Below are 27,828 nucleotides of genomic sequence, written 5' to 3' on the forward strand. Positions count from 1 at the left end.
TAATAGAATTCAACACGTATCAATAAACGGAAAGAAGTCTTCTGGATCTGGATTAAAAATGTCGTGTGTCGTTCCACGGGGATCAATTCTAGGTCCTTTTCTTTTTTAATGTGTATAAATAACCTGCTATTTTATGTTAAATGTATTTGTTATGTGCTGCTTGCTGATGATGCAGAATGTATATTTTGAATCGGTTTTAGCTTTTTTTAAAAATAACAATCATTTAAAATAACAATTACTTTTTGAGGTGACGATTCGAAGGTGCTTTTGAAGCCTATTTGAATAAAGTTGTTTTTGATTTGATATTGTACAGTATCGAGTCCTAATTACAAACGAGAAGAGAGAGCTATGTCTGATCATGTTTTACGATGAGGGAAAGCGTTAATTTATAGAATGTTACAAAAAATCGCACTTCCCCTATAGAAAAGTCTCATAAACCTCATAAAAACATGGGGTCTACTGTCTAGTCTAGGGACTGACCGACAAACCAACTATTTTACGAGACGCAACACTCGCCTCAAGTGACTTAGGAAAATAGAAAACTGCGATTCGATGGAAGAGCTTAAGCGTTAGGGCTTTCCCCTAAATTAGAGGCGTGAGGAAGCACTGCAGTAGCGCCATTGTGGCACGCTAGCCGCGCCACTAGTATTCATACAATTTCTAGAAACGCAGTCGCAGAGTCCACGTCATTTTCGCCTAAGGAAGTGACACCCCTGCTGAAAGTTCCGAATAAAAAGCGATGATTGTATGGAAAGTTATTGTTAACTATTGATTGTTTGAAACTGGGATTACAAAACTTTCATATTTTATATATTTTTTTTTAATTTCATATATTTTGGCGATTCCAGGGGGGCTCGGGCGTCCCCGCAGTCTCCAGATGAGCTCCTCTAATAGTCGGCTTAGCCTAGGGAATCCGCATGGTAAAAGCTGCGCCTCGACATCCAACTGCTTCCCCATCATCACTCCTCAATATGAAAAAAGCACAAAGAAGGAAAAAAGTTAAAAAACGGCTACACTTCCTCCCACTGAGGGTGCACCTCATTAACATCCGAGGTTTGCATTCCAATATTGACCCGGTCTACCACCACCTCAAGACCGTGCAGCCGCATCTGTTTTTCTTAACGGAGACGCAAATCAAATGTCCAGCAGATGCGACGTACCTCAACTACCCATGCTACTCATTAGAACATAAGTTCAAGGAACACGCTGGGGTCTGTGCTTTGAAGCGACCGGGTTCTCTACATTGTGGGTTTTAGTGGACACCGGCGTGGACAAGACTGTCTACGCCTGTGTTTATCGGTCGCACAGTGGAGATCAGGAGACAACCAGGCTCTTCGACCACCTTACAGAGATGGCAGACAAAGCGCAGCAACGGTATCCGACAGCGGAACTTGTTTTTCTCGGGGACTTTAACGCCCACCACGAGCAGTGGTTGTTCCCGTACGAGAAAACATACCACGCTGGGAGGGAGGCACGCAAATTCGCGTTAGCACTCGATCTTACCCAGATGGTACAGGTTGCAACACGGGTACCAGATATTGCTTGCCATACAGCTAATTGCCTGGACCTTCTGCTGACTACAGATCCAGACAGACACTCGGTCTCAGTATCTGCCCCTCTAGGATCATCCGACCATTGTCTGGTGAAATCCATATCGACCGCCTCTCCTCCGGACAACTGTCCAAGGGGCACAAGAAGAGTGTGGCGATATGAGTTAGCGGACTGGGAAGAGATGCGGCATTTCTATGCATCTTTCCCTTGGCGGCATGCCTGTTTTTCCTCGGGTGACCCCTCGTGTTCAGCTGAGGCAGTTGCGGGCGTGATTCGACAGGGAATGGAATACTTTATACCATTCTCCGACATATCGCTCGACCACAAATCCCGACCTTGGTACAATGCTGAGTGCGCCCATGCTGAAGCCCTTAAAGAGTCTGCTTACAAAGCTTGGGTACAAGTCCGCGATGCCAAAGCTGGAGCGCGGAGGGTTCGCACGAGGAAGAAAGCTTTTAATTCAGCCGCCAAGTCCTGCAAACGGATATTACAAAAGGCCCGATTCGACCATATCCGTCGTATAGGCGCTAAACTTGCCTCCTACCCCCCTGGTAGTAAACAATTCTGGTCTCTGTCGAAGGCAGTAGAGTCCAATTTCTGCCGCCCTACATTGCCGCCTCTGCAGAAGCCTGATGGTTCGCTAGCTCACTCGGCAGTGGAAAAGGCAAACTTGTTTGCATCTCTCTTTGCGAGCAATTCGCGTCTTGACGCTAGCTCTACACAACCACCATCCTTGCCTCGATGTGACTCTTCTATGCAAGAGATCACGATCCACAATAAAGAGGTCCGTAGAGTTTTGCTGAACCTTGACGTGAATAAGACTAGTGGACCTGACGGTATACCTGCGCGCATCCTAAAGGCCTGTGCACCTGAGCTGTCTCCTATTCTCACGCGCCTGTACCGCCTCTCTCTTCAAACTAGAACGGTGCCAAAATCTTGGAAGCTGGCTAATGTGCAGCCAGTGCCCAAAAAGGGTAGCCGAGTGAATCCCTGCAACTACCGACCAATCGCCATCACCTTCATGCTCCGCAAAGTCATGGAAAAGGTACTTAACAGCAAGTTGCTGAACTACCTAGAGGACAATGAACTCCTCAGTGACCACCAATACGGCTTTCGTCAGGGGCGGTCTACTGGAGATCTTCTGGTGTATGTCACACACTGCTGGGGCGAAGCCATTGAGAAACATGGTGAAGCGCTCGCTGTATCACTAGATATCTCGAAGGCCTTCGACAGGGTTTGGCACGCAAGTCTCCTTAGCAAACTTCCTGCTTACGGCATCCCTGCTGACTTTTGTAGCTGGATTTCAGACTTTTTGAGTGAACGGTCGATCAGAGTGGTCGTGGACGGCTGCTCCTCTGACCTGATGGATATAAACGCCGGCGTCCCTCAAGGTTCTGTTCTCTCTGCAACTCTTTTCCTGCTCCATATTAACGACATGCTACGACCAGGCATTGTTGGATACGCAGATGACAGTACGATTGTTGAGAGATATTTGTCCAGCGCAAAAGACAGCAGGGACGTAATACGTTCTCAGAGAGAGGCCATGGTGGAACGAACAAATTCAATACTGGGGCAAGTATCCCAATAGGGTGATTGCAACCTGGTCACGTTCAACGCCGCCAAAACGCAGGCCTGTTTATTCTCCACCAAATAGAGTCCTTTCAACTTGACTCCTACTTTCCGTGGTACACCTGTCCCTGTGTCCGATACCCTCGACCTCCTTGGCATAGAGTTGAATTCTAACCTCAACTTTGGCAATTACATTGAGTCCAAAGCGCAAACTGCGGCCAGAAAGCTTGGCATCTTAAATAAGGTTAAGCGATATTTCACGCCTTAACAGCTTCTTACGCTACACAAAGCTCAAATCCGATCGTGCATGGAATATTGTAGTCACTTGTGGGATGGCTCTGCTAAATATCAACTCGCCACACTGGACTCAGTGGAACGCAGAGCCAAGCGGCTTATCGGTAATGCCAAGTTTGGTGAAATCTCTTCATACTCTGGCTCACCGAAGAAAGGTTGCCAGTCTAACGGTCTTTTACAGATTGTACTTTGGAGAGTGTGCCCTGGAGCTGCACGAGCTCATACCCCCATCTCCTTTCTTCCATCGGACTTTCAGACGTACCGCAGGCTTTCATCCCTACCTGATTGATATACCTTTCATACAAAGATATTCCTTCACGTACAAAGCGCTTCGAATCATCTTTTTTTAATGCACACAGCCAAGGAATGGAATTCCCTGCCGGCGTCTGTATTTCCGAGTTCATATAACCCGAACATGTTTAAAGCGCGAGTGAACAGGCTTCTTCTGGGCGAACTCGCTCCATCTTCGACCTCGTCTGTGCTCTAGAGCTCAGTCTACTGAGGTCAAGAGTAAGCCCATATCGTAATAAAAAATAAAAAAAAAATTTTTTTCTTCTTAATGAATACTTCTTGCACTGTTTGCCTCGCTATATGAAACACTTACTCATGACCATGGGTTGACTGGAAGAAATCTCTTTCAGAGATAAGTGCACCTTTGCCATAAACCTTTCTATTATTTTATGTTTTATATCTATTTTTTGAGTAAAATCAATCAGTTCAATAAAGTATATATAATAATAATAATAATTTTTATCTGGGCTATCTGGATCCAGATAGATCTATATGGAATACAGTCATCGTTTTTTATGTGGAACTTTCAGCAGGGACGCTTTTAATTATTATTGAACTTCAATATGAATACAGATCAACTTGACATCGAAGTGTTTATTGAGGAAGTAATAAATCACCCTGCAATACGCATAATCGTGATAATCGCATACATAAGAAAAATGTATGCAATTTTTGTATAACAAATTTTGGAATTAGGACGTGTCACGACGAATAATAACCAGCTATAAGTTGAAGTAACTCCGTAAAATGGTTTCTGTTCATTCTAAAGTAATTTTTGAACTTTTGATCACTATATTGCCGCATCTTGTAATATTCACTATGATTATTTCGATAAAATAAAGGGAAGGAACGTTTTTTACTATTTGTTAAATTATTTTTCCTTTGTAACAAAAGTAACAAGAGCAAGCTAATGCTTCTTCGTCCGAATCCATTGCGTAGCTGACGAGAGCATCACTAGCATTTGCCAAAGCCTTACAGACGCACGTCTGCTACGCCACAGTAGCGTCACTGCAACGCTTCTCTTTGGAGGCACCACTGAATGCGCCCTTAGTGTCAAGAGACAAAAGTTGATTATAAATAATTGTTTGCTGGCAAACGAAAAAAACCAACTTCAATTACATCGACAATTAATGCAACGTAGGTAGACGAAAAAATAGTCAAGTAAATACGTATTATCAAAGATTACTCCAAAAGTTGTAACAGATCTCGATGAAATTTAAATGTGACCACATGATACACATCGGCTTCCGATTAAATTAAAAACCATCAAAATCGGTACATCCAGTAAAAAGTTTTGGCAATTTTCGAGGCTTTTCTTCGATTTCTCTGGGATCCCGTCATCAGATCCTGGTTTTATTATCATGGTACCACACTTAGGATATCTCCTTTCCAACAAAAAAGAATTATCAAAATCGGTTCATAAGCGACAAATTTATTTCTGTACATACATAATAAATATATATATATATATATATATATATATACAGTCGAATTGAGTACCTCCTCCTTTTTTAATAAGTTATTTGATCGTTTATTTGAATTGAAACAAAAATGAATCATCGCATCATTTTTGGATCAACGATCAAAATTATTTTAGGATTTAAAGCTGGTAGAAAATATAAGTAAACCAAATAATAGTCAAATGTTTCGCTGCAATTGACTATATTCTTTCAATACAACATACTACATATATAGTGTTCCGCTACATACAATAGACACATGTTATTGTCATTGGTATAATTGTAACATTTAAAATATGGACTAAATATCACTACTGCAGTTTTATTATTAAAGGCTCAAAGACAGAAAAATAAAATAAAAAATAATAAAAGAAATTCACTTCTTTATTGTAAATAAATAAAATCAACATTATAAAGAAATACAATATAAAGAGAACCAAATGTAATTAATATACAGTAATTAAAAATAAATATTTTGAAAAAATGAATTACTAAATACTGATGAGGCATAAAAATTATATTTTTATTACTTTTTATAGCTGTATGTAATGACATTACATATTATATAAATAATCTCAAACAGACGTACATAATTATTACTTCAATATAATTTAATGTTAACATTTTTTATTTGTATTATAGATTTTAAATAATATAGATATTTATACGTTACAATATATTGTTAGCATTACGAATAAGCTGAATAAAACATTAATTATGATTAACTCGTTAAACTGTTAACAAATACCACTGTACGTACATTATGTTAATGACAAATTAATTCACGTCTACCAAAAATCGTATTCTATCAAGTGCTTTTTAAAATTTGAATATTAATTGTCTGGAAACAAAAGGTAAATAGTATAATTCTAACTAATAATCGATATTATTAACGACAAAATCACTTAGGAACTTTCAAACGCAACGATACACATTACAAATCATGAACTATAATTTAAAAACAAAATATAATCACAGCTACACAATTAAATCTAAAACAACGTTTTTCGACGTATTTCAGTAAGAAAATTTTTTTGTGCAAAAAAATAATAATAAGACATTTCAGATTTAAGATTAAAATAAAGGAAGAAAATTAGATTTTTTTCTGTAACGTAATTAATATTTGTAAATGACGTAGAGCAAAAAAAGGTATACAAATAAATAAGAATAATGTGTTTGGCAATTAAATAAGCCATTATGTTATACCATGGCACATATCGTTATCAAACTTATGATATACATATATGCAATGAATTATAGTCTTTATAAGATTTATTTAACTATTAAAATGTACAAAACAAAGTATTCTTTTTCTCCAATAATAAAATTTTCCAATGAATAACAATGTATGGAGATCATTACTTGAAGATATTACTGATTTAGTGATGAACAATGTTTACCTAAAATCGAAATGTCCTAAAACGGAATGTTTAATAATAACGTTCACTATTTATAACAAGGGAAAATTCTCAACAGTGTACAATAATATATAAAATTACTGTAATTCTATAAGATATTATCAACAATTCGTCGTAACAGAATATTTATAAATAACGATTATGTCGTTATGTGTTCATAAATTATGTATTTTATTATTAAATGACATTTGTAACATAACATCAATAGGATTATGTTGTTTTTATAATCGAACATATTTCGAGAAAATTCGATAAACGTTTGTTTTAATATATTTACTATGAGGTTTGGTATTTGTAGCATGTTTCACTTAATTTCAAGTAAAATAATTACAAATAAAATGTATAAATTTTCAATGTGTAATTATTACTCATTAACTAATTGATTTTCATCCACCACGCTAATCCACGGCGTCCCGAGCGAGAATCAAACCCGTTAACCGTCGGTGTTTTCGGCGACTAATCGCAGCACTACACCAGAGTGGTCGTTGTACTCATCAGAATGGAGCTAAAAACTTTATAAAGGTGACAATCTAAAAATCTCATAGTTGAATAAATTACACAATTGTCAGACCATTCACACTAATTACATATCTTAAAATAATAAATAATCAAAACTTACGCTATGCTCTATTTAATAATTAATTAAAAATCCTCGCACTGGAGAATTCCAGACTTTGGAACTAAAGCCGTACTACAGTTATAATTATATCTTTTAAATATTTAATATGTTCATAATTATAAAGCAAATTTATATTTTTAATTTTTTTGATAAGTTCAGAGATTAAATTACACGACTGCAACGTTTCATAGGAATCGAGCAAAATCTAGTATTTATACATAAGCCCGAGAATAAAGCCGAATAATATATTTTTAGAAAATACAATTTCTAGAAAACGGTGCTAATTCTGATGTCACAGATCATACTAATTTAAAATTTTGTGTATTGATAATAAGAAAATTCACATATTTCAAATAAAATCTAATCTAACACATTTGTTGTATGTACTCTGTAAATAAAATCTTTAAATTATTGAACAAAAGTAGGAAATTTCAGTTTAATTTTGACAGTGGCACATCAGAATTGACACGATTAAGCTAATAATATAATTTAGTCGCTATAGATGACTCCACCAGGGCCCGGAAGGTAAGACTTTCCTGAGAGATACTTGTCCACAGCTCGGGCGGCCTGTCTGCCTTCTGATATGGCCCACACTACTAAAGACTGGCCTCGGCGACAATCTGAAATGAAATATTTTATAGGGATCTGTTTTTTTTTATAACAATGTATGATAAATAATAGAAGTTATGGATAATTGTTACTAGCTTGTGTAACTAAATTGCGTCATTAGCAATGTTCAAGTTACATTAAAATGAATCGCCTTAAATGTATGTACTTGCACGAATGTCGAAAAACTGCACTAAATTGTTTTTTTTTATTATTATAAAAACAAAGTAAACAGCGATATAATCAAGAAAAGCAAAAAATGGTGGAAAGAAGTTCGCCATGTTAGCTAGTTAATAATATACTTTATTTACTCATTATAAATAGTTTGAACAAAATATTATGGTGGATATAAATAATGATTCTTCAAATGTGCTAATTAAATGAACGGTAGCGTTACTATCACTGGAAAGTAAACTTTAAAGCACTAAATTGTGAGAGAAACGCCGTGTTTTTACCTCCCGCAGCAAACACATTGCTCTTAGGTACTTTGTAGATGTTGTCCTTTGATGTCTCGATATTGCTTCGCGCATCAAGTGGCAGATCTAGGAACAAACGTTTTTGTTTAGAATATTTATATCTACTATCGTAAAAGACATCTGCTGTCATCCTTGTGATTTCACGGTATACGACAGATTGATTGTTGATATGTACGATAAAAATACAAAAAATGATAATTATGTACGTAACGTGCGCGTGCTTGAGAGCGCCTAAGTGTACACGTGTGCGTTTGTGCGTGCGCGACTGTGTGTGTGCGTGTGTGTTTGTGTGCGTGCGTGTGTATGCGTGTGTGTGCTCGCGTGCGTGCGTGTGTGCGTGTGTGCTGCAGTACCGAGCTGCGAGGCGACGTAGCGCTCGGGGCCCAGGAAGCCCATGGCCAGCAGCACGAGGTCGGCGGGGTACACGCGCCGCTGGGGTGTGTGTGTGTGTGTGTGTGCGTGTGTGTGTACGTGTGTGCGGCAGTACCGAGCTGCGAGGCGACGTAGCGCTCGGGGCCCAGGAAGCCCATGGCCAGCAGCACGAGGTCGGCGGGGTACACGCGCCGCTGGGGTGTGTGTGTGTGTGTGTGTGCGTGTGTGTGTACGTGTGTGCGGCAGTACCGAGCTGCGAGGCGACGTAGCGCTCGGGGCCCAGGAAGCCCATGGCCAGCAGCACGAGGTCGGCGGGGTACACGCGCCGCTGGGGTGTGTGTGCGTGTGTGTGTACGTGTGTGCGGCAGTACCGAGCTGCGAGGCGACGTAGCGCTCGGGGCCCAGGAAGCCCATGGCCAGCAGCACGAGGTCGGCGGGGTACACGCGCCGCTGGGGTGTGTGTGCGTGTGTGTGTACGTGTGTGCGGCAGTACCGAGCTGCGAGGCGACGTAGCGCTCGGGGCCCAGGAAGCCCATGGCCAGCAGCACGAGGTCGGCGGGGTACACGCGCCGCTGGGGTGTGTGTGCGTGTGTGTGTACGTGTGTGCGGCAGTACCGAGCTGCGAGGCGACGTAGCGCTCGGGGCCCAGGAAGCCCATGGCCAGCAGCACGAGGTCGGCGGGGTACACGCGCCGCTGGGGTGTGTGTGTGTGTGTGTGTGCGTGTGTGTGTACGTGTGTGCGGCAGTACCGAGCTGCGAGGCGACGTAGCGCTCGGGGCCCAGGAAGCCCATGGCCAGCAGCACGAGGTCGGCGGGGTACACGCGCCGCTGGGGTGTGTGTGCGTGTGTGTGTACGTGTGTGCGGCAGTACCGAGCTGCGAGGCGACGTAGCGCTCGGGGCCCAGGAAGCCCATGGCCAGCAGCACGAGGTCGGCGGGGTACACGCGCCGCTGGGGTGTGTGTGCGTGTGTGTGTACGTGTGTGCGGCAGTACCGAGCTGCGAGGCGACGTAGCGCTCGGGGCCCAGGAAGCCCATGGCCAGCAGCACGAGGTCGGCGGGGTACACGCGCCGCTGGGGTGTGTGTGTGTGTGTGTGTGCGTGTGTGTGTACGTGTGTGCGGCAGTACCGAGCTGCGAGGCGACGTAGCGCTCGGGGCCCAGGAAGCCCATGGCCAGCAGCACGAGGTCGGCGGGGTACACGCGCCGCTGGGGTGTGTGTGCGTGTGTGTGTACGTGTGTGCGGCAGTACCGAGCTGCGAGGCGACGTAGCGCTCGGGGCCCAGGAAGCCCATGGCCAGCAGCACGAGGTCGGCGGGGTACACGCGCCGCTGGGGTGTGTGTGCGTGTGTGTGTACGTGTGTGCGGCAGTACCGAGCTGCGAGGCGACGTAGCGCTCGGGGCCCAGGAAGCCCATGGCCAGCAGCACGAGGTCGGCGGGGTACACGCGCCGCTGGGGTGTGTGTGTGTGTGTGTGTGCGTGTGTGTGTACGTGTGTGCGGCAGTACCGAGCTGCGAGGCGACGTAGCGCTCGGGGCCCAGGAAGCCCATGGCCAGCAGCACGAGGTCGGCGGGGTACACGCGCCGCTGGGGTGTGTGTGTGTGTGTGTGTGTGCGTGTGTGTGTGTGTGTGCGTGTGTGTGTACGTGTGTGCGGCAGTACCGAGCTGCGAGGCGACGTAGCGCTCGGGGCCCAGGAAGCCCATGGCCAGCAGCACGAGGTCGGCGGGGTACACGCGCCGCTGGGGTGTGTGTGCGTGTGTGTGTACGTGTGTGCGGCAGTACCGAGCTGCGAGGCGACGTAGCGCTCGGGGCCCAGGAAGCCCATGGCCAGCAGCACGAGGTCGGCGGGGTACACGCGCCGCTGGTCCAGCTCGCGCATGTCCCAGCGCCCGCCCGCGCCGCGCGTCCACTCCACCTCCACGGCAGACACGCCGCACACGTTGCCTGAACCTACGCGACCATATTAGAGAAATATTAGCAATGCACTAGCACTAACAAAATATTCAAAAAATAAAAAAAAATCATCAATAATATATGATAATTGAAAATACAATATATAATAATATAAGTTTGAGCATTATTAAAAATGTATTTGTTCATATATTTAGTTATATATAAAGTATGTTACCATCATCAATGAATTCCTTGGTGAGCGTGGAGAATTTTCTAGGATCCTTGCCAAACTTGACTTTCACCTCCTCGTGACCATAGTCAACCCTATGATAAGAAATTTTTTGAATGTTTAATTGCAGTATTACAGATCGTCTAGTTAAATTTTATTACTAATTTAATAAGTACTAAAATAATGAAATGACAATACGAGACAAAACGATTTCGGCGTGTATTCTTACCGAGTAAATAAGAAAAAAATTATTACAACTAGATAACTAATCCTAAGTTTAATGTTAACTTTTATTTGACATATAAAAGGTCATAAATGACAGCGGTATTATTACCAATTTCATTATAGAATAAAATTGATGAGAGCAACTGTTCAGACTGAAACTAAAGATTAAGAATTGTTACACAAATTTAATAGTAGAACCTTACTCAGGGATTCTCTTATTTTATTTTTGACTACAGACTGTGTGAAATACCTGAATACTCTGGGCCATTGCGGCCACGGATTGTCTTGTCCTCTGGTCTTCTTCGGCTCGGGAAGAATTTCGAACGTTGTGATCGACTTTGCGCCTTGGCGAAGCGCTGTAGCTATGCAGTCACACCTAAATGCAAAAGGAATAGTCATTCTTTGTTCCATTTTTTATTGTAAAATGTATTTTTTATTCTTGGACTTATACCAAAGTACCAATACACGCTATATATTCGAAGATGATTTTTGATGGTAAATAATTTTTTCTCTACTTCTGAAAATAAGTTTAACTAACATATTATCTTTAATCGTTAACGATTAGATTATATTACGTTACTATCACAGTATTGTCACGGTGCGGCTTAGGTGGTGTTACGGCACGGTAGCGGTCACTGTCTCCACCGCCGATGACGAGCACGTCTTGGTCCTTGGCGGACAACAGCGGCGTGTGGTATGGTAGCGGTATCATGGTATGGTCTCAACACGGTAGCGGTACGAGCACTGACCGTTCACGGTACTGTGGCGATACGGTTGCAGTACTCACCCGGTGTCTCCACCGCCAATGATGAACACCTCTTTGTTCTTAGCCGACAACAGCGGCGTATGGTACGGTAGGCGTTCTATAATGGTACTCACGGTACGGTTTCAGCACGGTACCGGTACGGAGAAGTAACGTTTGCGGTACGGTTGCAGTACTCACCCGGTGTCCCCACCGCCGATTATGAGCACGTCTTTGTCCTTGGCGGACAGCAGCGGCGCCTTGGAGGGTGCGGCGTTGACCTGTCGCTTCTGCCAGCCCTCGAGGAACTCCATGGCGAAGTGGATGCCGCCCAGCTGCCGGCCCTTCAGCGGAAGGTCGCGAGGCCACGTCGCACCCATACACAGCACCAGCGCGTCGTATCTGTGTACAAAGTAATTCATTGTTACGTTTATAGGGAAAAAAATATTATTTGTGATTAAATGTTGTTTTTTAACCGACTTCCAAAAAAAGGAGGAGGTTCTCAATTCGAATGTATGTTACATCAGAACTTTTGACTGGGTGGAGCGATTTCGACAAATTTTCTTTTAATCGAAAGGTGGTGTGTGCCAATTGGTCCCATTTAAATTTATTTGAGATCTAACAACTACTTTTCGAGCTATATCTAATAATGCGTTTTTACTCGACGCTTTTTTCGTCGACCTGCGTTGTATTATACCGCATAACTTTCTACTGGATGTACCGATTTGAATAATTCTTTTTTTGTTAGAAAGGGGATATACCTAGCTTAGTACCATGATATGGAAACCAGGATCTGATGATGGGATCCCAGAGAAATCGAGGGAAACTCTTGAAAATCCGCAATAACTTTTTACTGGGTGTACCGATTTTTATAATTCTTTTTTTGTTGGAAAGGGGATATGCCTAGTTTGGTACCATGATAAGGAAACCAGGATCTGATGATGGGATCTCAGAGAAATCGAGGGAAACTCTCGAAAATCCGCAATAACTTTTTACTGGGTGTACCGATTTTAATAATTTTTAATTTAATCGAAAGCTGATGTTTGTCATGTGGTCACATATAAATTTCATTGAGATCTGATGACTACTTTTTGAGTAATCTTTGATAACGCGCAGTTACTTGAGTATTTTTTCGTCGATCTACGTTGTATTACTCGTCGATGTAATTGAAGTCGGTTTTTTTCGTTTGCGAGCAAACACAATTATTTATAATATGGTGGGCTTTTAGGGAGACTGCATTTTATTTTTTAGAATCTATATTCCGAATCGGTGGTGCCTTCACATTAAGTATAATAATTCATTTATTAAAAAGACATATAATTTTAATTTGTAAATCGAACATTTAAAAGTGCTTTGGAGTCTTTTATTTTTACAACAATAATTTTTGATTTTGATTGGAAGTTGAGATTTTACAATAAATTTTTAATTATTAGTTAATAGTCAATTATACTAAAAAAATAATAAATATCTTACTCATTAGACAAATCGGCAGCAGATATATCCTTGCCGACGTCAACATTACACTTGAAGGAAATGCCCTCAGCGGTCATCAACTTGATCCTGCGAGCAACGACTTCCTTACTTAGCTTCATACTTGGAATACCGTACTGCAGCAAACCGCCGGGGCGATCGTTACGTTCGAACACTGTTACTGTATATCCAGCCTGTAAAGGTAAAATAGTATAATCAATAATGACAGAGCAGAATATGGTAATGCACGTTTATATGTCAACTAAACTTGTTAAAAAGTTACAGATTTCGTACCTTGTTCAGTTGATGAGCGCAAGCCAACCCAGACGGTCCCGAACCGACTATGGCAACAGTTTTTCCGTTACGATTTTCCGGAATCTGCAAAGTATTATTATTATTTTGATCTATTCGTGTCAGAAATAAAAGATTCTTATAAATTAAGAAAATTGTGTATAATATTTAAATAAAATGATAACATATTCGTAAAACTCTTGTCCACAGTGTACACCTATGTCCTAGGTCTCTAGGGAGTCTGTAGACTGCTGGTCTATAAATCCATAATTTCAAAATTTTAAGATCTTTAAAAGAAGAAGGTTCGGGCAACTACAAGTTAGCCCGTGGTCGTTTTGTAATTAAAAAAAAAAAAAAAAAAAAAACATCCAATACAAAAAAAATTCGAATACAGTTAAGTACTTCCTGAGATTGTTGCACTAAAATAAAGAAACTTTTCAGCGATATAATTATTAGTATAGATAATTTATTTGTAAAAATGCTTGTATAAAAGATATTAAAAAAAAAATACAGGAGGCGTTCTCAAAACGTTTCACAGTTGACACGGCGAGGAAATAAACCATTTATCATTATCATCATCATTACAGCCTATACAGTCCACTGCTGGACATAGGCCTCCACAAGTTTACGCCAAAAATAACGTGAACTCATGTGTGTTGCCCATAGTCACCATGCTGGGCAGGCGGGTTGGTGACCGCAGGGCTGGCTTTGTCGCACCGAAGACGCTACTGCCCGTCTTCGGCCTGTGTATTTCAAAGCCAGCAGTTGAATGGTTATCCCGCCACCGGTCGGCTTTTTAAGTTCCAAGGTGGTAGCGGAACCGTGTTATCCCTCAGTCGCCTCTTACGACACCCACGAGAAGAGAGGGGGTGGCCATATTCTTTAGTACCGTAGCCACACAGTACATAAACCATTAATGAATAAGAATTGACGGATATTTGTAGTCTTAAAAATTCGCGTGAGTCCATAAAATCGCGAAACATTTAACGTGGCAAGTATGCGGTGTGCGGACAGACCTCGGGCGCGATCCAGCCGCTCTCGAAGGCGTGGTCGATGATGGCGCACTCGATGTTCTTGATGGTGACGGGCGGCTCCGAGATGCCGAGCACGCACGCGCCCTCGCACGGCGCCGGGCACACGCGCCCCGTGAACTCTGCGCACGGACCGCTGTTAGTGGCTTGCTGGTGATTGTGTGGCAACGGTGTGTTCGCACAGCACTACTTGTTGCGTTGGCAATTATAGCCAACACTTGTTTTATTAGGGTGGTACCATGTTTACAATTCACTTGATAATGAGTTGTTACTGTAGTCTACTGATGGTTGCGACACTAGCAGTACGCGCGTTGCCTTCTCTACCCTCAACTTTTCACTTTAGGAACAGAACATTACTTGTGAGCAGTGTTATATGCCTGCGATCTTTTGTAGGTTAGGCTGCTCTGGATCGTGAGAAGGATCCTATTGTATTCTATATTAATGAACCGTGGTATGAGCGTTTACTGTACTTACTCAGGACTAAACCCTATTGGTGACCGTCGAGTGCGAGGCGTTTATCAATACATTTTTATTTTTAACTAGGTTGACAAACAAACGTATAGTTTATCTGATGGGAAGCGATTACTGTAGCTTATAGACGTCCGCAACTCCAGAAGCATGGTAAGCGTGACGTCGACCCTATCCCCAATCCCCACAGGAGCTCTGGTCACCTTACTCGCCAACAGGAACGCAACACAGCTCGAAGGCAGTACGAATCATCTTCCGCGAGGTCGAGCCAGTAGGGCAGTAGGGCAGTAAGATGCCGAGCGCACAGCGCGGGCTCACCGGGGAAGTTGTTGGTCTGCAGCAGCATGGCGAGCGCCTGGCGCCAGTCGGCGCGGTACACGAGGTCGTTCCACTTGGGCACGATGTTGCCGAGCGGGCAGCCGTGCGCGCCCTGGCAGAAGGGCACGCCGCACTCCATGCAGCGCGCCGCCTGCACGCGCAGCCCGCGCCGCACGCCGCGGCTGTAGATCTCGTCCCAGTCGCGCAGCCGCGTCTCGGCCGCGCGGTACTGCGCCGTCTCGCGCGGGTACTTCATGAAGCCCCTGCCGGACACACGGCTCAGCCCGGACCTTCCCACTACTGGCCATAGGCCTCTCACCACGCAGGAGAAGGATTAAAGCTTACTCCATTTGGGGAGTATCCCACTAGCCATAGGCCTCTCACCACGCAGGAGAAGGACTAGAGCTTTTTTTTTTATGTCACTAGGTCGGCAAACAAGCGTACGGCTCACCTGATGGTAAGCGATTACCGTAGCTTATAGACACCTGCAACACCAGAAGCATCGCAAGCGCGTTGCCGGCCCAATCCCCAATCCCAATAAATGTTTTTATATCTATAGTTTATTTTTAAAAATAATTGAGGACTGCAGGACTAGTATGTTAATTCTGAAGAGCAATATAATGAAAAAAAAAAAATACGGTGATAGAGCTTTTATTTCTATAATAATTCTCAGAGATTTATTAATAAAAATACATATTTGTTATACAAGTATTACTAAAAATAGTTCTGCTTCAGCCGTAATATCCCACTACTGGGCATAGGCCTCTTTCCCCGTGTAGGAGAAGGATCAGAGCTTTTTTTTATGTCACTAGGTCGGCAAACAAGCGTACGGCTCACCTGATGGTAAGCGATTACCGTAGCTTATAGACACCTGCAACACCAGAAGCATCGCAAGCGCGTTGCCGGCCCAATCCCCAATCCCCCCAGGAGCTCTAGTCACCTTACTCACCAACAGGAACACAATACTGCTTGAAAACAGTATTATTTTGCTGTGATCTTCTGTAAGGTCGAGGTACTACCCCAGTCGGGTTGCTCCATATTTTGAGCAAAAAATTCCTGCTGTTCCTCAGTTAAAAAAAGCTTAATCCAGTTAGCGGATATAATCCCTACTTTGAGTACCGATCGCTATCAGGTGTACGTGATAACGGCGCAACCGACGGCTTAACGTGCTCTCTGAGGCACGGTGGGGAGATCAACAAGAACACCACATGGTTCGATTCAATTTATTTTAGAGGAGATTAGGATTGGTTTAGAAGAAGCAGGACTACAATTTGTCTGATTCTGGTCTGTATTTTATAGCAAAGGAGATTTTAGCCCAGTCTTACTGGCAGCCTTCCTCAGTACAGTGCAAGGACATCTCGATTAACTCGTTTAAGTACATTTTTATTTTATTAGCTTAAAGAGAATAAATCATTTGGAGAACTATTTTATAAAATAATACATAAAAAAACTCACATGAAATTAATGAATAATTTAACAAAGAAGTAGACTAGTGATGTTATAGTAATTAAAAAATATTCAAACTTTAATTTGATTTATAAAATTGCCTAAAAATTTGACATTGAGAAAAGTTAATTTCAATTTTTGATTTAATATTTGTCATCGAAAGCAGCAATTTTATAGAATTCACATCGACAAACCTTGTCTTGTCCAAAACTTTTTCTAGATTTTTTTTATCCAATTCAACATTGCGGACAGCTTCTTCAATGTCCACAATACCGTTTTCGTCAACTTTTCCGTTGCTTTCTAACTTCGGCGAAGCGTTCTTAAGAGCCATTTGTTTCAGAGCTCGCTGGTACTCGTAAGGGAACACTTTGATGAACATCTTGGCTGGTTCCGGCCAAGTTTCGAGAAGATTCTTCGCGATTATTGAACTAAAATAGAATATTTAATTTTATAATCACTGAATCTATTTAATGTTACAATTCTTTCTTTTTTGTATATTTTATATAGAAGACTAGGATACAATAATGTACTGCTTGTAATAAGAGAAAGAAATACTGAATCTAGTTGTCTTGAAACCTTTTTGTTTTACAGGTGATAAAATTTGTCTTAAATTATTTATTAATAAAAAAAAAGTTTAGTACATAGCTAAAGTATACGAAGGCATTAAATTAAGCGAAATATTGTACATACTTTGTTAACCTATATACAAACAATCAGTCAAATAGAAGCAATCGTTTAAGTTCAGTTGGAAACCTCTCTTGTATGATTTAAAGGTAACTTTTACATTTTAAATGAAATATTAATATACAATATAATCTTCTATAGTTATATAATCGTGTGCTTACCCAGTATATTCCACAAATTCTTCCAGAAGTTTCTGTACTTCGTTTAAGTCATCTTGTCTGTCCAGTGGAAGCAACTCCACCATCTCATGGTTACATTTACTCTTAAATGAACCGTCGATGTCGTACACGTATGCGATACCACCTGGACGAAATAGATGTTTATATGGTTTTAGGTTGTAAAATAAAACATAAATAATAAAACGAAAAATTATTCATATCACAGTCTAATATATGTTTATCAATATTCCTCCATAATGCACTTTTTGATCGTACTTTTATAATATTTAAAGCTAACTAGTTGCGCCCTGCGGTTTTATCTCGATACCCAGTTACATATCCCCCTGTTACCTACGTATCAAGTTTCGTTACGATCAATTCAGTACTTCTGCTTGAAAGAGTAACAAACACATTTATCCATCCTCACAAACTTTCACTTTTATAGATTACATAGGTACATCAATCTCTCTCTCTCTGTGTGTGTGTGTATGTGTGTGTGTGTGTATGTGTGTGTGTGTGTGTATGTGTGTGTGTGTGTGTATGTGTGTGTGTGTATGTGTGTGTGTGTGTATGTGTGTGTATGTGTGTGTGTATGTGTGTGTATGTGTGTGTGGGTGTGTGTGTGTGTGTGTGTGTGTATGTGTGCGTGTGTGCGCGTGTGTTCGTGTGGTGTGTGTGCGCGCCTCACCGCTCATGCCGGCCGCGAAGTTCCTGCCCACGAGGCCGAGCACGAGCACGGTGCCGCCGGTCATGTACTCGCAGGCGTGGTCGCCCGCGCCCTCCGCCACCGCCACGCAGCCCGAGTTGCGCACGCAGAACCGCTCCGACGCTATACCCCTGCGCATCAAAGCGATACCAGCTTATTGCCTCATGTTGCTGACTTAAACCAGGTTTCTATATTCAAATTATTAATATAACAACGCTTTCGGTGAGAGCAAGCTAATTAACAAAATGAGTTTTTTTTAGGGGGTTCGACTCCTAGCTACGTTCCTTCAAATTCCTGTTGATGTAATAGATGGAACGCCATGTGAGAAAAAATCGTAGCCCTTTTTTAAATTTTATTTTACTACTTAATATATGACCTACTCTGGCTACGTACTTCTGCATAGCCGTCCAATTACTATTTTTTTAACCTTAAAAATCAATAAAGTGAAAAATTAATACGAAATGCTACACATACCTAATGAATCGCTTATGAAAACGATTTTTTTTTCTTCACAGTGATTTTTTATCATAAATTTGCTTACGCGTTCACGAAAAGTATCACGCGGAACGAGTCTATCAATGTAGCTCGTCTATTTAAATAAAGATTTAAAAAATGGGCTAGGTATTGTTTTTTCACGCGGGACATCGTTTATTACACCTACAGAACCCCCATATGAAGGAACGAAATTAGGAGTCGAACATCCTGTTCAAATTAATTTCTACATTCGTCGATCGAATTTGAGCCTTTTGTAACCAATACGGGCCGATTTCTTTTTAATATAGAAACCGAGCTTTACTCATTTACTGAAATTGGTGTTGGACTTACGTACATTGAAGTTGAACTCAATGCTAGGAACTTTATCGACAATTTTAAATTTTTTCACGATTTTGAAACAATTTGTATTGATTAAAAAGTATGATAGCTTAATAGATTATTATTAGGAATGTGTAATTTGTAAGGAAGCATACCTGAAGTAAGCTCTTCCAGAAGTAGCTCCGTATAGACACACATTGCCCACAATGACATTTAGATGCGATTCAAACGGTGAATTCTTAGGTGGATATATGATAACTTTACCACCTGACAGACCCTTTCCTAGAATAGAAAAAAGTTGTGAATTTATTATTATCGATTACAAAAATCGCATTTAAAAGGATTATTATGGTCGGTAAAAGGCTTAAATATTTTTATTTTATTAAATATCTTATTTCTAACAGTAAATGTATTTACGATCAGTGAGTAAAAAAAAATAATCTAACAAGATGAATAAATTTAAGTTCTATATTTCATTACGTCACTATAAAAGTAATTTAAGATTTATATGATCTCCTCATTCATAGAAAAGGTTGATTTAATAATAATAAACGACGCATATCACTTACCGACATAATCATTAGCGTCTCCTTCCAAAGTAACCGTAACACCTTTGGACAGGAAAGCGCAGAAGCTCTGTCCCGCAGAGCCAGTCAACGAAATATTTATCGATGTACCCTCTGGCAAACCGTCCTCGCCGAATGTCCTATAAAAATTGTATATGCCTAAACTGTGGACTATATCCATAGGTCGCTGGTTCATATCCGGCTCGAAGGACCAAAAACAACTGTATGGTACAGTCTACAGTTGAGTAAGAGACGACATATGAGGGAAGGTCATGAAGTAAACGAAACCCAAGAGTGTATATAGGCAGAAGTACAGACGCTATCATCATCAGGCAAACCGTAATAAGTAATCTAAATTAAAGGAGGTTATTATATTGCAAGGCCTTGACAGACTTGAGAAGAGATTGCTGAATTTGCGGTAACATATGTATATATGTTTATGCATCCCGTATATACACTTTTTTTAAAAACCATGACATGTAATACACTGTTAATTCCCGCTAAGCAATTAGTCGCTCGTCCCTGTCACTTAGTATAGCCATGGTCCTTGACCGATTAAATCGTAGTAAATTAGAAAATCTATCTGAATGACTTGCTTAAACTGGTCACTTTGACCACGGCATTCTTTACTAGTTATTTAGTGGAACTTGAAGTCAAAAACAATGAAAGAGCATAATAAAATAAAATAAAATAAAAATAAAAATACAGAAAATTGATATGGTGCATTCTGTATAATGTAAATTCTAAAATAAATACCATATATCTAAATACTTACGTGGCAATATGGTACGAAAGTGTGGAAGCGAAGGCGCGATCTTCATTTGTAATCTTCATGTTAATATCTATATGCTTCTGAGTACCGTCCAGGATACTGCTGCATTGTTGTATCACTTGATTGTCGAGACGTTTTTCCAGTTGGAAGTCCTACCAAAGGAGAATAACTTTTTACCTATACTTATATTATACAATATTTTTGATAAATGTAATTTGTACTAAATTTTTGTGGTTTAGATATCCTGTTTGTTAAGAAAAAATATAGGCTATATTATAAATACCAAGCTATGATTTTATAACGGTGTTTGTACCTATTATGTAATAAACGACATTGAGCAATTTATTCAACGGTGATGCGCGTTTTTGTTTTATATTGCAAAGGTAGCAAAGAAGTGTACGGTCTGCCTAGAGGTAAGCGTATACTGTAGCTCATGGACGCTCTCAATACCAGGAACAATGCAAACGCGTTCTCGACTCTATCTACAACGCTCCCCGGGAACTTTGGCTACCATAATCACCACAGCAATACAACACAATTTGAGAGCAGTGTTAATTGAGTGTGATCTTCTGTAAGGTTGAGGTACTTCCCCAGTCGGGCTTCTCTAAATTTCGAGCAGGATATAACCTGCTCCACTCTACCTTAAAAACCGGAACATATGAGCCGATAGTATTTAGCAGAACACAATGAATCAGTTCCTTTTCTGAGAACCTAATAAAAAATGTAAAATTTAAAAAGTAGTTTTTTTTCTATTTTTATTCAAAGACCTTCAGCAAAATCCTTACACAACGATGATCGCGCAATTATCGCTGACAAGTATACCTGCGGCTTGGAGCCCCCCACGATGTTGACCCCGGGGCGCATGTGCAGCGCGTTCTTGAGGATGAGGCCGAGGTTGAGCAGGCGCGCCTTGGGGTTGTCGTTGCGTTCGCGGACCTTCAACAGGTCCGTGCGGCCCACCAGCTCGCCGAACCGGCGCACGCCCACCGACGACATGTGCGCGCGCACCTGCGGGCGGCGCGGGCGGCTTACAGGTTACAAGTTACAGGGTGCAGGTTACAGGTTACAGGTTACAGGTTACAGGTTACATGTTACAGGTTACACGTGCGCGTGTGGTGCCGGGCTAGGCGAACGATGTTACGAGTCATGCTGTCGCACAATACTTAAATTGAAGTTTTTTCAGTCTTTATATACATTGAAATTTGTTGTATATATATAACTAAAATTATTTAAATAATACGAAACATGATTATGTTTTTATTTTAAATAAATAATGAAATAATTGTTTACATCTTATTTCATAAAATATAGTAAATGTCACTAACCTCTTCAGCTAACATGAACAGATAATTAATGACATGTTCGGGCTTGCCCGCGAACTTCTTGCGTAGAACGGGGTCCTGCGTGGCGATACCAACGGGACACGTGTTCAAGTGACACTTCCTCATCATTGTACAACCTAAAATACAATAGTTATTACTATATTGTGGTACAATTCTTATAATTAAAATAATATAGGCAGTAACGCCATCTGTTGAGTTATTCAAACATCAATTGTTTGAAGGAATTAATTTGTAGTGTTTGACTCTTAACTACGTTAATTTAAATGGTGGGTTCTGTAGATTTATAGGATCACAATCCGCGTAAAAAAAATCTAGCCCATATTTAAATTTAAATTTGTCTTAATATACAACACGCTTCTGCATAACAGTTCAATACTATTTTTCTCAGACCTAAAAAACGTCGATAAAGTGAAATACTAACACTAACTGCCGCATACAACTAAAGAATCGCATATGAAAACAAATTATTTTTTTCGTAGGTTGATTTTCATTGTAAATTATAGCTGCGCTGACGCGCTCACAAGTATCATGCGAAACGAGTCTTTCAAAGAGTCGTCAAATTTAAAAAATGGCTAGGATTTTTTTTCTCATCGAACATACTCTATTTTACACCTATAGAACGCAGTTAGGAGTCGAACACGCCTTTATATGCCTTTAAATACATTGTAATTAAAATGTTTCTGGGATGGTTGAGTTGTTCATTTTTTATAAATATTTTTTGAGTATTATAGCATGAAGTAATTATATAGCATATATGAAAGCTATTATCGTCTACAATAAGATGAGCATGGTGAGAAAGGTTTTTATATATATTTTTTTTTGTGTATCATCTGCTGGCGATTTTTATATAAATAAATAAATAAAAAGTTTACTGTTCAATATTAAAGAAAATATTCTGTGGTAATGTCAGTGTGACATAAATAATAATTTGTAATTTAAATGTGTTAAGTAACTAAAATATAAAGGTTTGTTTAAAACATACCCAATGCAATAAGTGGCGCAGTACTGAAGCCGAATTCGTCAGCACCCAGCAGCGCAGCGACCATCACGTCGAAACCGGTTCGGATCTGACCGTCTGCTTGTACCACAACTCTGCAAGTAATAGTTCAATTTAAAATAATATTCATCTGGAAGGGGGGGGGGGGGGAGTCATTTAAAAAAAACCTAATATCACAGGGAAGGGAGTCAATAATGAGATATCACGTGTATTTATTTTTCATTGAACGCGTGATTTCCGGTCACGATAATTAACGGTATCGATAATTAAGGGTATTGGAGGGGGAGGGGGTTAAGTATAGTAGAAGGGGTTAAGTACTTAAAATCACATGATTAATGGACGACCCCTAAATAAGTAATTCGAATTGAGAAGTTCCTCCATTTCATCTGAGTGTGTACTATTATGGGTAATGTTTGCGTGTGTGTGTGCGTTAATGTATGTCCTGTGATAGCGCGAGCGCGGCGTGTGTGTGTGTGTGTGTGTGTGTGTGTGTGTGCGTGTGTGTGTGCGTGTGCGCGTGCGCGAGCTCACCGGGAGCGCAGGTCGTTGAGCACGAGCACCTGGTGCGTCTCGGCCACGCCCAGCTCCCACGGCAGGCCGGCGCTCTTGATGCCGGTCCACGAGCTCGCCCCGGTGCCCCCGTCGTGCCCCGAGATCACTATGTGCTCCGCTTTGCCCTGTAATCACCGACCCTCGTACTTTATATATATAATTTTTACAATTGATATATAATTTTTTTTACAATTTTTTTTTACATGTTTTACAGTAAAGTAAAAAATACAGTACAGTAAAATGGTAATTAAGTATAGTATAGTATATGAGTCCTAAAATATACCTTGGCAACACCAGACGCTACAACTCCTACTCCGACTTCCGAGACAAGTTTCACAGAGATCCTGGCTTTAGGGTTGGCGCATTTCAAATCGTAGATCAGCTCAGCTAAGTCCTCAATGGAGTAGATGTCGTGATGTGGTGGAGGCGAGATCAGCCCTACGCCCGGTACTGAGCACCGTGTCTTAGCTATTTCCTCTGTCACCTTGTAACCTATAGAAAATATTTAGATCCTATTAGATATAATCAGGTGTACAAAAAAGAAACAAACTTTTACTATAAAATAGTAATTAGTTCTTTATAAGTAACGAATCGTCAATTAATTTGTTATTAAACAAGTTTGAGGGTATAGCTTAAATAGGTACAATATTACAAGTATCTAAACGTTATCATTCCTAATATATATCATGTCGTACTCCTATCTCTCTTTTGGCTTTGGAGAAGATTGTCAGATCTATAGAGTTCTCACTTTCTCTTTTCTCTAACTGATAAGACTCAATAATTAAATAACTTTATTCCGACATAAATTTTAGTTCCTTCTATCAGGTCCTAGAAAATATATCGTATATAAGTTATAATACTTCGGTAGAGCATCGGAAAAATAGTTTGAAATAAGACTTACCAGGCAACTCCCCGCCCTCGCCCGGCTTGGCTCCTTGAGCCATTTTGATCTGTAAGTCATCAGCGTGCGCCAAATATGAGGCGGTCACTCCGAACCGACCCGACGCGACTTGCTTTATCGCAGAACGTTTGTTGAACTCAGGATCCTGTTGTTAGTAATTGTATGTTAATCTTTATTTGTAACTATATTAGCTGACCAGACAGACACTGTTATGTCTTGTGAACTGTCAAACGCGTGAAAATTTAATAATCGTAAGTTTTCGGAAAACTTAATTTTCTTTATTTTTCTTTCCGTAAGACTGTTTTTTAGTGTAGTATGTAAAAAAAAAGAAGTATTAAAAAAACAGAATTATATTATTAGCCGAATTGGTCCAGCCGTTGCCTTGCAAGACATAAAAGTCGAGAATATTAGCGATTCATGTAATCGCTAGTGTTCTTGAGTACAAGTAGGTACTAAGTTATAAAAAATTTTATATATAAAATCTAATATATAAAATTCTCATGTCGCGGTGTTTGTAGTTAAACTTCTCCGAAACGGCTAGACCGATTCTCATGAAATTTTGTGTGCATATTAGGTAAGTTAGGTAGGTAATCGAACAACATCTATTTTTCACCCCCCTAAATGTTAAGGGTACCCCTAATTTTTTTTTTAATTTTTAGATAAATTATTTATTTATTTATTTTATTATGATTTGGCGTTGAAAAATACACACAACCCTAAATTTTCATCTTTCTACCACTAAACCCTATTTATAAACAGCGTTTAGCGGCAAGACAACGTTTGCCGAGTCAGTTAGTTATTATTTAAAATGTTTGTTTTGCCAGAAATTCGAAATTAGTGGGATTGGGGAAGATTTATAGACTATAAGACAGATATATATATTTGTCAAACCTGATTAAGATATCTGTCAGCGTTCTCTCCCCCCTCTCCAGTGTTAGACTTGCCCCCTACACGGTTCATAGCGACAGCTAATGTCGTGTGCGCTTCCAAGGAAATTGAACCGAACGACATAGCACCTGAAATATAATATTTATGTAATAAACTATTTAGCTACATTAAAATTTTGATGTTTTACAAAGCCCTTATTTTTTTTTTAAATTCCATAAAAATTTACACATATCCGGCTTGAAGGATCAGTTTGAATGAAATAGTGAAAACCAGGTTCATAAACCAATTAGGGTTGATAAAATATCATCTTTAATATTCTAACCAGAATAGTACAAGTAAACTTAGTGTTATCGTACAGTTTAATATTTATAGTAAATGGAAAACTTTATATGAAGTTTACGATAAATTGAAGTATGTTCGTAGGTAAATGTATTAGTTACCTGTAGCAAAGCGTTTGACGATTTCAGAAGCGGGTTCTATTTCCGATAACGGTAAGGGCTCATCTAATTTCACAAGTTCTAGCTGACCACGTAATGTACAAGCACGTATTGACTCCAACGCGCTCTCTCTACACACCGAAAAAAGAAAAAACTAATTGAGATCAAGAGAATCTTCAATATGTAATTTTTTATTGAGAAATTCTTATTCAATATTTTTAAAACCAGCCCCTTTTACTAAAGTTAATGTAATTTAACATTCCATTATAAAATTAAAACATAATTGTATATTACTTTATTATAGTTTTAGTAATAACAAGGACTCAAATAATAATAAAAAAATATTTATACCATATGTTATTACAATACAAATCTATACTAATATTATAAAGCTGAAGAGTTTGTTTGCTTGTTTGAACGCGCTTATCTCAAGAGCTACTGGTCCTATTTGAAAAATTATTTCAGTGTTAGATAGCCCATTTATCGAGGTAGGCTATAATCATCAAGCATAGACCAATAGAAGCAGAGCACCAATGAAGAATGTTTCAAAATCGGTTTTTTTTTTCCTTTTGAGAGCTTCTGCTGCGGGCGCTGCAGTTTCGCAACAATCATCTATGACAAAATTGTTAATATTCGTCGCAGACGAAGTCGCGGGCAGAAGCTAGTCACTATTATAATCACGCTTGAATTAAAATTTCCATTTCCAGAAAAAGAAAAGACTATTGTAGGTCTCTTAAGTGTATGTGGTGTGTTGTTCAAAATTGTGCGGTTTGTGGACAAAACGAATCGTTTGAATACCTTGTAGTTTACAACGAAGAGTAGGTTAGTATTTACCGGTAACGATCGTAAGCGGAGTTGCTATTTCCCACAGCAGCCTCCTGCAGATTGGCGATGGATAATGGATCGTTAATGTGTTTTTCACCGCCCGCACGCCAGTGGTAAGTACCCGGGTTCCTGGAAACATGTTAGCTTGATTTAAAAACGTATTTTGTAAGAGCTGTTTGCTCACGCCACAGTCAAATTTTATCTACTGCTAATGGTTATCGAAAAGTCAGTTTCGTTAGTCGTGGGGTATGAGTATAAAAAAAAAAACAATCTGTGAGTCTGATTTGCTTACACCATAACTCAATTTTAGTTTATGAAAAGTTTCATGGCAAAACATGGCTCTGTACGTTAAGGAATCCAACATTATATTGAATTTTGAAATTATAAAGTTATGTAAAATGAGGAGCTTAAAGTAAATTAAATTAAATATTTTATTAGTATGTAAATATAATATATAATACCTTAAGACAAGCATGTCTTTACAATCGCCATAAGTCAAGGCGTGTCTATCAAAGGTTTCTTGAGATAAAATCTCGAAAGTAACGCCACCTGCAAAAACAGATATTTAAAAATAAATACTTCGATGACGTTAACAACAAATATTGGGCAAATTTACTATAAATTTAATATGACATATTTTTCACTTACCAATTCTTGATTGTGTTCCCCTAAAACACTTATCGATGACCTCCTCACTTAGACCAACAGCTTCAAAGATCTGGGCACCCTTGTATGACTGTAGCATACTAATACCCATCTTAGCCATAACTTTGGCCAAACCAGTCTCAATAGCTTTTTGGTAGGCCAAATATATGTCTGAATCAGACAAATTTGGGTCGATCAGGTTGTCGTTACGAAACGAAAAGGCCAATTCGAAGGCCAAGTAGGGACAAATTGCGTCTGCTCCATAACCTGAAATAAAGAATTACATCGTTTTAGATAAGAGATATTTATTATTAATTATCTAACAGTTTTTTTTATTCTTTATTTTTTTTACGGACTTTTGTCTACACAGACATGCCAGCCTCATCATACCCTAAATACCTAACCCTAATACTCACTATGTCTAAGAAATGGAGAAAGAATCATTTATGATGTAAGATCATATTAACTAACAAATTTGCTGCATCTGACAAAGGTTCTGTTAACACAAGAAAAAAAGTACCCATATCAAATTGATTTATACTAAAACGTTTCATCAATGATTCTATCTTAAAGTTAGTTTATCTTACGTTGTGATGTTTCAATACTTAAATTTAATAATATTTTTTTCCAATAAGCAATTGAGCTTGAGAAACAAAAATAAAAAATTATTGCTAAATTTATAAAGTAAATGTAAAACTACAGTGAAGTAGTGCGTTTTACCTGTAAATTTGACACTGGTCAATTACGACAACAGTGAAATAAATAAAAAAAAA

General features: G+C 39.9%; 1 protein-coding gene across 1 annotated transcript; it reads right to left on the reverse strand.

Moving 5' to 3' along the window:
• Positions 1-5,592: 5,592 nt before the first annotated feature.
• Positions 5,593-27,187, reverse strand: LOC123654185 (glutamate synthase 1 [NADH], chloroplastic-like). Its single transcript, XM_045590108.1, is given in 28 exon segments — positions 5,593-7,822; positions 8,264-8,350; positions 8,772-10,435; positions 10,437-10,605; positions 10,784-10,872; positions 11,253-11,378; positions 11,946-12,146; positions 13,218-13,408; positions 13,509-13,592; positions 14,522-14,658; positions 15,323-15,585; positions 16,963-17,196; positions 17,614-17,755; positions 18,299-18,447; positions 19,285-19,411; positions 19,699-19,835; positions 20,471-20,619; positions 21,290-21,475; positions 21,793-21,926; positions 22,793-22,902; positions 23,339-23,484; positions 23,643-23,851; positions 24,261-24,405; positions 25,152-25,276; positions 25,589-25,716; positions 26,420-26,539; positions 26,872-26,959; positions 27,059-27,187. Coding segments are annotated over 28 exon segments (5,580 nt in total). The 5' UTR covers positions 27,168-27,187; the 3' UTR covers positions 5,593-7,691.
• Positions 27,188-27,828: the final 641 nt, after the last annotated feature.

The sequence above is a fragment of the Melitaea cinxia genome, chromosome 6 (assembly GCF_905220565.1).
Source record: "Melitaea cinxia chromosome 6, ilMelCinx1.1, whole genome shotgun sequence".
NCBI lineage: Eukaryota > Metazoa > Arthropoda > Insecta > Lepidoptera > Nymphalidae > Melitaea > Melitaea cinxia.